The sequence below is a fragment of the Scyliorhinus canicula genome, chromosome 20, assembly GCF_902713615.1.
Source record: "Scyliorhinus canicula chromosome 20, sScyCan1.1, whole genome shotgun sequence".
In the NCBI taxonomy this organism is placed as follows: domain Eukaryota; kingdom Metazoa; phylum Chordata; class Chondrichthyes; order Carcharhiniformes; family Scyliorhinidae; genus Scyliorhinus; species Scyliorhinus canicula.
The window spans coordinates 4,093,781-4,107,210 of NC_052165.1; the positions used below are offsets into that span (position 1 = coordinate 4,093,781).

The window sequence follows — 13,430 nt, forward strand, 5'->3', positions numbered from 1 at the left end:
AAGTGATACTGCACTGATTGGTACTTTTCCATGTTCAACAACAGATCATTTGGATTGCTAATTTTCGCTAAATTATAGGTTGCTTTGTTCCACAGACCTACCATGTCCACCAGGAGCTAAATTAAAAACCTTCCAGCTGGCAAAGCCGGTGTGACGAAGAGAGAGATCGGATGGGAGACATTTATAAAGTTAAGGCGCTCACAATGCGAACTCGCTATAATGCACAGTCTGGTAATTATCAATTCAATGAGTAGTAATTACTATTCAAATTTATGCTTCAGATGTTTGCAGATACTAGCTAAAAATGCAAAGATGCTCGAGGGTCTAATGGATAATTGGAATTCTACAATTCAGTAAATAGAATTACCATTTTCCTTTTTGAAAGGGAGGTTTGAAAAGAGCTGAAAATGTTGATCAAAACAATGAGTGACAGCCCATTCACTGCTCTTCAACTTCAATATGGAATAGGAAAAGAAATGGACTAGGCCGCTTCGCACCTCAAGCCTGATTGCCAAACCATGAGATCATTGCTGTTCTGTACAAAGTTCCATCTACCTGCTTTGGCTAGATATCCTACTATACCCTTGTTTTATTACAATCTATCAATCTTTGGTTTAAAATTATTAATTAAGCCAGCATCGACTGCCTCTGGTGGGAGAGTGTTCTACACCTTGCCTGAAGAAATGTTTCTCAACTTCTCCCTGAAAGGCATGGCTCTGATTTTAAGGTTAGACTCCACACACAGCGAGAAAAGTTTCCCTCTTGTCTACATAAATTAATCACAGTGATCATAGAATTTTCAGTGCAGAAGGAGGTTATTTGGCCCATCGAGTCTGCAATGGCCCTTGGAAAGAGCACCCTATCTAGCCCACACCTCCACCCTATCCCCGTACCGCACCTAACCCTTTTTGCACCTTAAGGATCCCAGCTGTAACAACAACTTCTATTTATATCCCACATGGAGTGTAATAAAATGTTCCAAGGTACTTCACAGAAGCATTATTAAACAAAATATCCCACCACGGTCAGATGACAAAAACCTTTGTTAAGGAATTAGGTTTTAAAGAGAGTCTTAAAGGATAACAGTGAGGTGGCGAGGCAGAGAGGCGTGGGGAGGCCGAGAGGCGTGGGGAGGCCGAGAGGCGTGGGGAGGTCGAGAAGCCGAGAGGCCTGGGGAGGCCGAGAGGCCTGGGGAGGCCGAGAGGCCTGGGGAGGCCGAGAGGCGTGGGGAGGTCGAGAGGCCTGGGGAGGCCGAGAGGCGTGGGGAGGTCGAGAAGCCGAGAGGCCTGGGGAGGTCGAGAGGCCTGGGGAGGCCGAGAGGCGTGGGGAGGTCGAGAAGCCGAGAGGCCTGGGGAGGCCGAGAGGCCTGGGGGGGCCGAGAGGCCTGGGGGGGCCGAGAGGCCTGGGGAGGCCGAGAGGCGTGGGGAGGCCGAGAGGCGTGGGGAGGCCGAGAGGCCTGGGGAGGCCGAGAGGCCTGGGGAGGCCGAGAGGCGTGGGGAGGTCGAGAGGCCGAGAGGCCTGGGGAGGCCGAGAGGCCTGGGGAGGCCGAGAGGCCTGGGGAGGCCGAGAGGCCTGGGGAGGCCGAGAGGCCTGGGGAGGCCGAGAGGCGTGGGGAGGCCGAGAGGCGTGGGGAGGCCGAGAGGCGTGGGGAGGCCGAGAGGCCTGGGGAGGCCGAGAGGCGTGGGGAGGCCGAGAGGCGTGGGGAGGCCGAGAGGCGTGGGGAGGCCGAGAGGCGTGGGGCCGAGAGGCGTGGGGAGGCCGAGAGGCGTGGGGAGGCCGAGAGGCCGGGGGAGCCGAGAGGCCGGGGGAGCCGAGAGGCGTGGGGAGGCCGAGAGGCCTGGGGAGGCCGAGAGGCCTGGGGGGGCCGAGAGGCCTGGGGGGGCCGAGAGGCCTGGGGGGGCCGAGAGGCCTGGGGGGGCCGAGAGGAGCAGGGAGGCCGAGAGGAGCAGAGAGGCCGAGAGGAGCAGGGAGGCCGAGAGGAGCAGGGAGGCCGAGAGGCCGAGAGGAGCGGGGAGGCCGAGAGGAGCAGGGAGGCCGAGAGGCGCGGGGAGGCCGCGAGGCGCGGGGGGGGGGCGAGGCGCGGGGGGGGGCCGAGAGGCGCGGGGGGGCCGAGAGGCGTGGGGAGGCCGAGAGGCTTGGGGGGCCCGAGAGGCGTGGAGGGGGGGGGGGGGGGCGAGAGGCCTGGGGAGGCCGAGAGGCCTGGGGAGACCAAGAGGCGTGGGGAAGCCGAGAGGCGTGGGGAGTCCGAGAGGCGTGGGGAGGCCGAGAGGCGTGGAGAAGCCGAGAGGCGTGGGGAGGCCAAGAGGCGTGGGGAGGCCAAGAGGCGTGGGGAGGCCGAGAGGCGTGGGGGGGCCGAGAGGCGTGGGGGGGCCGAGAGGCGTGGGGGGGCCGAGAGGCCTGGGGAGGCCATTCCAGAGCCCAGTGCCTCGGCAATGGCCACCAGTGGTGGAGCCATTAAAAATGTGGATGTCCAAGAGGCCAGAATTAGAGGAGTGCAGTGTCTCAGTGGGGTGTGAAGTTGGAGGAAATTAGAGATTGGAAGGGGCAAAGCAAGAGGGGATTTAAAAACAAGGATGAGAATTTTCAAATCGAGACATACCTTGACCAGCCGCCAACATACGTGTACAGGGGTAGTGGGTGACCAGCATTTGGTACAAGTTAGAGATGGTCAGGAGTACATTGGAATAGTCAAGCCGAGCAGCAAGGACGGCATGAATCAAGGTTTCAGCAGAAGATGAGTTGAGGCAGGAGCGGAGTCAGCCAATGCTACCCAGTTGGAAATAGGCGGTCCTATTGCTGGCGCAGATATGTGGTTTGAAACTTATCTCAGGATCTGATACTGTTACAATTACCCCAGATGCTTGTCACACTGTGAGCCAACTGGTGTCATTGAACTCGGAGTGTTCCCAAACTCCACTCTCAAAACAAACATGCCTTGGCATCTTCTCCCAAACAATGCTTTCTGAGGATGCCTTCACCAAGGATCCACATCCAGGATTTCAACCTATCCTTTCAGTATTCCTCTGCCTCGGACAGCCACGTGCATTCAAACTTCCACACAATCTATCAGGTATCAAGCCACGTCAACAGAACACTTTTGCTTTGCAGGCTGAATTAAGATGTAACCAAACTTTTGATTTACCTCGATAACAAATGTGGGGTAATGCATTTTGGAAGGTCTAATACAGGTAGGGAATATACAGTGAATGGTAGAACCCTCAAGAGTATTGACAGTCAGAGAGATCTAGGTGTACAGGTCACTGAAAGGGGCAACACAGGTGGAGAAGGTAGTCAAGAAGGCATACGGCATGCTTGCCTTCATTGGCCGGGGTATTGAGTATAAAAATTGGCAAGTCATGTTGCAGCTGCATAGAACCTTAGTTAGGCCACACTTGGAGTTTAGTGTTCAATTCTGGTTGCCACACTACCAGAAGGATGTGGAGGCATTAGAGAGAGTGCAGAAGAGATTTACCAGGATGCTTTCTGGTATGGAGGGCATTAGCTATGAGGAGAGGTTGAATAAACTCGGTTGGCATAGACAGAGTGGATAGTCAGAGGCTTTTTCCCAGGGTAGAGGGATCAATTACTAGGAGCAATAGGTTTAAGGTGCAAGGGGCAAGGTTTAGAGGAGATGTACGAGGCAAGTTTTTTACACAGAGGGTAGTGGGTGCCTGGAACTCGCTGCCGGAGGTGGTGGAAGCAGGGACGATAGTGACATTTAAGGGGCATCTTGACAAATACATGAATAGGATGGGAATAGAGGGATACGGACCCAGGAAGTGTAGGAGGTTTTAGTTTAGACGGGCAGCATGGTCGGTGCAGGCTTGGAGGGCCGAAGGGCCTGTTCCTGTGCTGTACCTTTCTTTGTTCTTTGTCTGGCTTCTCACTGGTCAGGGGCTGGTTAGCTCACTGGGCTAAATCGCTGGCTTTTAAAGCAGACCAAGCAGGCCAACAGCACGGTTCAATTCCCATACCAGCCTCCCCGGACAGGCGCCGGAATGTGGCGACTAGGGGCTTTTCACAGTAACTTCATTGAAGCCTACTCGTGACAATAAGCGATTTTCATTTTCATTTAACTCTGCTTCTTACTGCTGTCTCTTTAACTCAAGAGCACTTTCTCTACTTTTTACTTTAAGTTCACCCATCGGGACCTTGTTCAGCTTCTTGTTCTTTGTTTTTCCTTTAACTTAATTATCTTCCTGTCCTAACTCCCTCGTTTCTTTTGGGAAATCTGCAACCTGCACATCACTTGTCCTGTCCAACTTTTACTGGGTCCAGCTTAAAACTAAACACAAAGTTCCTTCTAACCTAGAGTGGCCCTTGGTTGCCAAGTAACAACCTAATTTTTCCTTTAAAAACCCTGTTTACTTTCGCATTGTAAACCGTGTTATTAAGGGGAGGCGGTGGCACAATGATGCTGTCACAGGACTAGCAATCCCGAGAGCCAGCATAATGATTTAGGGACCCGGGTTCAAATCCCACCACCGGCATCGGGTCAAGCAGGTGATGGAATTTAAACTCAATAAAATGTCAGGAATTAACCACTATCACCATTCTCACTGGAACGGCAGACTCAGCTGAGGTGGCGACACAGTGACATACATTCGGGAGGGAGTTGCCATGAAAGTCCTCAACACCGACTCTGGACCCCATGCAGTCATGGGCAAGGAAAATACTAGGTATCATTACTAGGTATCGCCCACCATCAGCTGATGAATCAGTACTCCTCCATGTTGAACACCACTTGGAGGAAGCACTGAGGGAGGAAAGGGTACAGAATATCCTCTGGGTGGGGATTTCAATGTCAATTACCAAGAGTGGCTTCGTAGTACCACCACAGACTGAGCTGGCTGGGTCCTAAAGGACAGGGCTGCCTGATTGGAACTGCAGTGAGGGAAAAAAATACTTGAACCAACCTGCCTGCTGCAGGAGCATCTGTCCATGACAGTATTGGTAGAAGTGACCACCTTGTGGAATAAACAACAAAAAATGAAAATGAAAATGAAGTTACTGTGAAAAGCCCCTAGTCGCCTCATTCCGGCACCTCAATACTGGGGCCCCGCAAGGCTGCGTACTTGGCCCCCTCCTTCACATTAAGGATACCCTACATCAGGGGTGGGCACACTACGGCCCGCGGGCCGCATGTGGCCCGCCAAAGGTCTTTATGCGGCCCACCAAGTCATTAAAAAATTTTTTTAAAAATTTTTTTAAAAAAAATTTAACATTTTTTTTTAAGGTTAATGGGGGGGGGGGGGTATTGGGTTACTTACTGGTATAGGGTGGATACGTTGACTTGAGTAGGGTGATCATTGCTCGGCACAATGTCGAGGGCCGAAGGGCCTGTTCTGTGCTGTACTGTTCTATGTTCTATATGAGGCGCCCTGAATCATAACCGGGTGAAGTAATTATTTTACTTAATATACTATGCGGCCCTTTAAAATTGTGAATTTCTGAATGTGGCCCTTGCACGGAAAAGTTTGCCCACCCCTGCCCTACATCGTGTTGTGTGGCTCTACCACTGTGCTAAATGGGATAGACTTCAAACGTGGGATAGATCCAGCAATTCAAGACTGGGCATCCATGAGGTGCTGTGGACCATCAGCAGCAGCAGAATTGTACTCAGCCACAATCAGTAACCTCGTGGCCAGGCATATCCATTGGATTGTTTATTGTCCCATGTGCCGAGGTACAGTGAAAAGTATTTTTCTGTGAACAGCTCAAACAGACCACTTAGTACATGAAAATAAAATAAAAAGAAAACACCTAATAGGGCAACACAAGGTGGGGTGTAGTGTTAATCAGGCCAGTCCATAAGAGGGTCGTTTAGGAGTCTTGTAACATCGGGGAAGAAGCTGTTTTTGAGTCTGTTTGTGTGTGTTCTCAGACTTTTGTATCTCCTGTCCGATGGAAGAAGTTGGAAGAGTGAGTAAGCCGGGTGGGAGGGGTCTTTGATTATGCTGCCCACTTTCCCCCGGCAGCGGGAGGTGTAGATGGAATCAATGGATGGGAGGCAGGTTCGTGTGATGGATTGGGCTGTGTTCACGACTCTCTGAGGTTTCTTGCGGTCTTGGGCCGAGCAGTTGCCAAAACAGACTTTGATGCAGCCAGATAGATGGTCAGAGTTAATGTGGACATGCCAAATTTCCTTAGTTTCCTGAGGAAGTATAGGCGCTGTTGTGCTTTCTTGGTGACAGCGTTGCTGTGGATGGACCCGGACAGATTTTTGGTGATGTGCACCCCTAGGAATTTGAAACTGCTAACCATCTCTACCTCAGCTCCGTTGATGCTGACAGGGGTGTGTACAGTACTTTGCTTCCATAAGTCAATGACCAGCTCTTTAGTTTTGCAGGCATTGAGGGAGAGATTGTTGTCGTTACACCACTCCACTAGGTTCTCTATCTCCCTCCTGTATTCTGGTTCGTCGCTGTTCGAGATCCGGCCCACTATGGTGGTGTCGTCAGCAAACCTTTAGATGGAGTTGGAACCAAATGTTGCCACGCAGTCGTGTGTATAGGGAGTATAGTAGGGGGCTACGTACGCAGCCTTGCGCCCCGCAAGGCTGCGTACGTAGCCCCGTACTATACTCCCTATACACACGACTGCGTGGCAACATTTGGTATTGAGGACTAGGTGTTGTTTATTCTTACTGGTTATGGTCTGTGAGTCAGAAAGTTGAGGATCCAGTTGCAGAGGAGGAGCCATGTCCTGGATTTTGGAACTTTGCTGTGAGCTCATTACCACCAAGCCAGGGGATCAACCCTGGCTCAATGAAGAGTGCAGGAGAGCATGCCAGGAGCAACATCAGGCATAACCGAAAAATAAGGTGTGAACCTGGTGAAGCTACAAAACAGGACTACTTGTGTGTCAAACAGCATAAGCAGCAAATACTAGTCAGAGCTCAGCGATTTCACAATGAAGGCATTGGATCTAAGCTCTGCAGTCCTACCACACCCAGCCGTGAATGGTGGTGGACAATTAATCAACTCACTGGAGAAGGAGGCTCCACAAATATCCCCATCCTCAATGATGGAGGAACCCAGCACATCTGCGCAAAAGGCAATGCTGAGGCTTTCGCAACAATCTTCAGCCAGAAATGCCGAGTGGATGGTCCACCTTGGTCTCCGCCAGAGGTCCCCAGCATCACGGATGTCAGTCTTCATCCAATAAGTTTCATTTCACGTGACATCAAGAAACAGCTGAAGGCATTGGATACTGCAAAGGCTCTGGACCCTGACAATATTCTAGCAATAGTACTGAAGACTTGTGCTCCAGAACTTGCCGCACCCCTAGCCAAGCTGTTCCATTACAGCTACAACATTGGCACCTACCCGGCAATGTGGAAAATTGCCCAGGTGTGTCCTGCACATAAGAACCAGGGCAAATCCAACCCAGCTAATTAGCGCCCTATCAGTCTACTCTCCATCATCAGCAAAGTGATGGAAGGAGTCATCCACAGCGCTATCAAGTGGCACTTACTCAGCAACAACCTGCTCACGGACACTCAGTTTGGGTTCTGCCAGGGTCACTCAGCTCCTGACCTCATTACAGCCTTGGTTCAAACATGGACAAAAATGCTGAATGCCAGACGTGAGGTGAGAGTGACTGCCCCTTGACAAAAAGGCAGCATTTGACCGAGTGTGGCATCAACGAGTCCCACCTAAACTGGTCAATGGGAATCAGCGGGAAAACTCTCCGCTGGTTCAACTCATATCTGGCACAAAGGAAGATGGTTGCGGTGGTTGGATGTCAATCACCTCAACTCCAGGACATAGTGGGCGGCACAATAGCACAGTGGTTAGCACAATTGCTTCACAGCGGCAGGGTCCCAGGTTCGATTCCCAGCTTGAGTCACTGTCTGTGCGGAGTCTGCATGTTCTTCCTGTGTCTGTGGGTTTCCTCCGGGTGCTCCGGTTTCGTCCCACAAGTCCCGAAAGACGTGCTGTTAGCTGAATTGGACATTCTGAATTCTCCCTTCGTGTACCCGAACAGGAGCCGCAGTGTGGTGACTAGGGGCTTTTCACAGTAACTTCATTTCAGTGTTAATGTAAGCCTACTTGTGACAATAAAGATTATTATTATCACTGCAGGAGTTCCTCAGGGTAGTGTCCTCGGCCCAACCATCTTCAGCTGCTTCATCAATGACCTTCCTCCCATCATAAGGTCAGAAGTGGGGATTTTTGCAGATGACTACACAATGTTTAGCACTATTACTGACTCCTCAGATAATGAAGCAGTCCATGTCCAAATGCAACAAGACCTAGACAATATTACGTGGCAAGTTACATTCATGCCACGCAAGTGCCAGGCAATGACCATCTCCTACAAGAGAGGATCTAACCACCCCCCTTTGACATTCAATGACATTACCATCGCTGAATACCCCATAATCAACATCCTGGGGGTTACCATTAATCAGAAACTGAACTGGAGTCAGCCATATTAATACTGTGGCTACCAGGGCAGGTCAAATCTAGGAATCCTACGCCGAGTAAGTCACCTGTTAACTCCCCAAAGTCTGTCCACCATCTACAAAGCACAAGTCAGGAGTGTAATGGAATACTCTCCACTTGCCTGGATGAGTGCAGCTCCAACAAAACTCAAGAAGTTTGATACCATCCAGGCCAAAGCAGCCCTGCTCGATTGCTCCCCCTTCCACAAACATGAGAATGGAATGCTTTCTCTGGAGAGCAAGTTGGTGGTAAGTAGTTTAGTGGAAATAGGTTTGAGGCACCATAAGGTGGGCACGGTGAGCTCGGAGAGGGCATGAGAGGAGAGAACAGAGAATCTGGGGAAAGATACAAGTTGAAGGTTAGGGCGAGGAAGAACCTTAGCAATTCAGTCCTGTGATCCTGGGCAAGTGACACAGGCAGCTGACAATCTTGTTGTCTAAGAAATCCATGAGGTCCTCAAACTTACTATTGGAGGAGTCAGGTGAGAAGGGTTTCATAAGAAATTTATGGTAGAGAAAAGAAGCAGAGGTTACTTTTACATTCCAGGAAGACCCTGGAATAGCAAGTCCTCCTGAAGTTAACCATGCCCACCATTTTGTGCCCAAAAGTACAGACCAAACATGGAATTTTGAGATATATATCTTTTCGTAAAGCAATGTTTCCAATACTATCATTTGGAAGACACCCTATTTATATCCCACCAATCCGAAAAACATCTCTGCATCATTACTCTCCTAATTTTAGTCCTTTAACAAACTGTCTCTCCATGATGCCGTCTTCCCAATACTTTATCCTTCAATCTCCTGAACAAGTCTTTCATACACCAGCTTATCAGATTCCTTTCGCAAATTGATATACACAGAGCTAATGGGTTTCCTTAACCAATGCTGTACATTCAGTTATGGCCTTGGCTTATACCAGTAAGAGCTGTATTAGCCTACAGACTCTCTGGAGATGGGGACCCTTTCTCAACTAAATAGACTCAATAGGCAAAGGCCAATTTCTACAGGAATTGCGTGACCGATTGAATCCTCTCAAGTCAGAATACAGGGTCAGGAACAAAGTATGTCGAGCAATCCTAACTGTGACTATGTCAGCAGAAATGACTTAATTTACAGAATACTCCACTGGACTCACGAACAGACACTGTTGTGTTTTCACAAAATGTACGTAAGGATTTTATTTTAAACAAAATATTGACGAAAAGTAATTTTAGCTTCATAAAAGTTGTTAAATTTTTAACAAACTTGTCATTGCAACGACCCAACTTGTAAACAATTCATGTTCACTCCACAAAGCAAAAGTCTGAAACTGAACAGGAAGACAAATAGATATTTTTGTGAAACTTCAATTGTACTCCTTGAGAAAACACTCGTATTTCTATCATTCAATAAATGTGAGAGTTGCAAAAAGAAAAAAACATGTCTATACCCATCCCTATTGCCGTGGAGATAGACAGCACTCAAACTATCTGCTGCCTTATCATTTATGGGATTGTGACATTGGTCTGAGCAGGATCTACGCTGCTAGCTGCCTTGGTCGGACCATGTTGCTACCTGCATCAGTGCTCAGCAGGGGGCTAAGCAGCATTCACGGAGAGCATACGGTACAGTCAACCTGCTCCTCTTAGAGGCAGTCTGTCCTCTTAAAGGAAACAGCTCTGACCGACAAGAGGTCACTGCTGAATGTTATTGCTACAATTCTAAACATGCAGAGCAGAACACGAGGGCAGAGAGGGCTCCCAGGCTCCCAATGTGATGGTGGAACTCTACTTTGTGGTGAAGATGAACAAAAGGCGAGAGAACATGATCATGGAGAGGACAGGAGGCCCTGAAGGATGACCCACCGAAAGGAATGGGTGACGGAAACCAGGATTCCGGGCTGCAAGGACCTGGTGGCAGTACCACAAGTAGTATCATGACCTGATGAAGGTAGTCAAGGTCTGTGAATGCATCTTCATGGGATATCTCCTATCTATCACTCCATCAACCTCTCATGCTGTTAAATTAACTTGAACTCTCACCACTAACGGATCAGCAGCTTCTGGCACTCAAACCTCAGTGCTGACGTCCATATAGCCCACTTCATCTTCATGCACCTCCCAATGATGCCAGTCTCATTTCGAGCTCCTGCTGATTTCACATAATTTAAGCTATTTGGCTGTGGCAGGCACACCATCTATTCACATATGATGAGAACATGGAAGTGAAATGGAACCGTTGAAGCAAATTGCACAGATGCACTTAAGGGAAAACTAGTTCAGTACATGAGGGAGGGAAGAATGAAGGATATTTAAAGAGCAAGACAAACCAAGGGGCTGGATTCTCCGCTGCGTCCCGCCGCGCCAGCGGGATGCTCCGTTACGCTGGCCGGTCAATGGAGCATCCCGCCGCCGGAGAATCCAGCCCCTGGTGAGAAGAAAAATGTGCGTGGAGAATAAAAACTGGCACAGATCTTTTGAGCAAAGCAGCCAATTTCTACGCTGTGAATTTAAGGTGATGATGCTACCCCTAAAGAAATGAAATTTGGAACAAAATTTTTCTAAAACTGTAGAAGGGCAGCAATTGGGGCAGCACGGTAGCACAAGTGATTAGCACTGTGGCTTCAGCGCCAGGGTCCCAGGTTCGATTCCCGGCTGGGACACTGTCTGTGTGGGGTCTGCATGTTCTCCCCGTATCTGCATGGGTTTCCTCCGGGTGCTCCGGTTTCCTCTCACAGTCCAAAGATGTGCAGGTTAGGTGGATTGGTCATGATAAATTGCCCTCAGTGACTAAAAAAGGTTAGTAGGGGTTATTGGGTTACGGGGATACGGTGGAGGTTAGGGCTTAAATGGGTCGGTGCAGACTTGATGGGTCGAATGGCCTCCTTCTGCAATGTATGTTCTATGTTCTATTTTCCAAGTGTCATAACCCCCTTGAGGACCATGGGAGACAATCATTGATCTCCCTGTGGCAACTGCGTCAGCCAGGATCCCGCAGTTGGCACGCCTGCTTGCCGATTACAATTACACATTCCAACACTGTTCAGGTGCCAGGATCACCCACACGGATACCCTCAGCTGGTTTCTGTTGCCCACGAGCTCTCCATCCACACCTGTTGCGGATGAGGAGTTTGCTATTTTTATGTGAACAATGGCCTTCAGCACATCCGCATCGCGCCACATCATCCTTCCTCTAATCGAATGGAAGAGAGGGCGGTCCAAACTTGGAAACCAGGTTTGAAAAAGCAGTCGAACCGGCTCTATGGACATGCGGTTGGCGTGCTTCTTATTCAATTACCATACGGCGTCGCGCGTGACCACCGAAATAGCTCCAGCTGAACTCTTGATGGGACGACAACTCTGGACTCATGGGAAACAGTCGAGCGGCAACAGGGGTCGCAGAAGAGTCACCTCGGTTCCGGTTGGGGCAAATGCTCCACACTGGGGATACCGTTTATGTACAGAATTTTGGCGATGGAGCGCTGTGACTCCCGGGAGTGCCGCTGGTTCAGAATGACTTCATCTCGTATGGAGTCCATGTCCAAGGGAAGACACTCAAGAAGCACGTGGACCATTTGACCAGGCGTGAGGTCGCCAAGGGCGGTAGTACCGCTGTCACTGCAGCATGAGCCGCCCCTTGGATTGAGGACCCAACCATCCAGGTTGCCACGTCCGGCTCAGCAAGAGTTCTGTGACTCAGGTTCCCTGTGGACACAGAGGTGGCCACGCCGGCAGACGACAAGCGTGTCAGGCGACCTCTGGTTCTCCTTCAATGACCAGCCAGGAAGTCCAGTAAGAAGCCAGGAAGTGGCATGGCGCGACCTGTTAAACATTTCACCCGACCCAGATCCACCATAAACTAAATAACATTCTTCCTCTAATACACATTTTTTCATTTTCCACTCCATAACAATGTTGTTAGATTAGTGTTTAAGAATCAATGTTATTGATTGATGTTTTCGGAATCAAATAAGATAAAATGAGGTTATTATTTGTGCTTTACTGGAGTATTGCAATACTGCTAATATTTAATTTTATTTGTATAGATAATCACTTCCCCATTCGTAATTTTAAAAAAATGAATTTGCGATATAAAATGTCAAACTTAATACGAAAGGCTGAAAAATGGAAATTATATTGCAAGTAATTAACTTTTTAAATTCCGCTCGATAATCTTTCAATTTTATTTTCCCAACAGAAACCTACCTTTTGTTTTGCAGAATGCTGGATAAGTTCTATTATTTGTACTTTGTCTTGCTGTAGTCTTCTTTTCATGAGCTTCGAGCAATTAATATTCACGGCATCCAAGATATGTGAGGCATTGTACTCAACAAAGGAACGACTGTCAATAACCAGCACTCCCTCCATGCTGCTCTCCAGCAGTCCTACCAGCTTCTCAGCTGTTACCATTTGAGTTCTGGCTTTTCCATCAGCCATGGTGACACTGGACTGTCCCCAAATATGGGTTAGCTGTGCTTAAAGAATCAGCCACTTCATCACAGCAGAAACCTAGAACATCACGTAGATCGCAACTGATCTGGAAAAGTAAAATCCATTTCAAGTCGATGAAGCTTCAACCCTCACTGCTGGATGTTGGGACAACTTTACTGTGGGCTGCTCCGGGATCCCATCATCTCATGAGTCCGAAGGATAATTCCGCATTACGTCATTCTTCACCGATGTCTCCAACTCAACATTCTGAATGGACAATCTGCCAACAAAACAAAAACAATCTTTAGATAGAAGGACTAACAATAATCTGGAAATGCATTTGCCAGATACAAATTTGTAATGAAAAAAAGGAGCACGTTTTAAAATATTTGGGTTTAAATCTACTTTCTCCCAATTCTGAAGTTACCATATGCAACTCCCATTTCGTACTAAACTGTACCTCGTAGCCATCTGGGATGGCCACTTCTAGCATATAAAATGGACACTCACAGAGCATGCAGGGAAAAATGGACAATGCAAAGTAACAAGCAGACACAGAGCCTGAATGT

The 13,430-nt window shown here is 49.0% G+C and overlaps 1 protein-coding gene across 2 annotated transcripts in view; it reads right to left on the reverse strand.

The window, feature by feature from the left end:
- The window catches only part of dusp16 (dual specificity phosphatase 16), a 183,660-nt gene that overhangs the window by 70,515 nt on the left and 99,715 nt on the right, over positions 1-13,430 (reverse strand). For both annotated transcript variants that reach the window (XM_038780055.1, XM_038780054.1), the window contains one exon: positions 12,637-13,141. In XM_038780055.1, coding sequence (XP_038635983.1) covers positions 12,637-12,867 — 231 coding nt within the window. In that variant the 5' untranslated portion in view covers positions 12,868-13,141. The remainder of the gene's footprint in view (positions 1-12,636; positions 13,142-13,430) is intronic.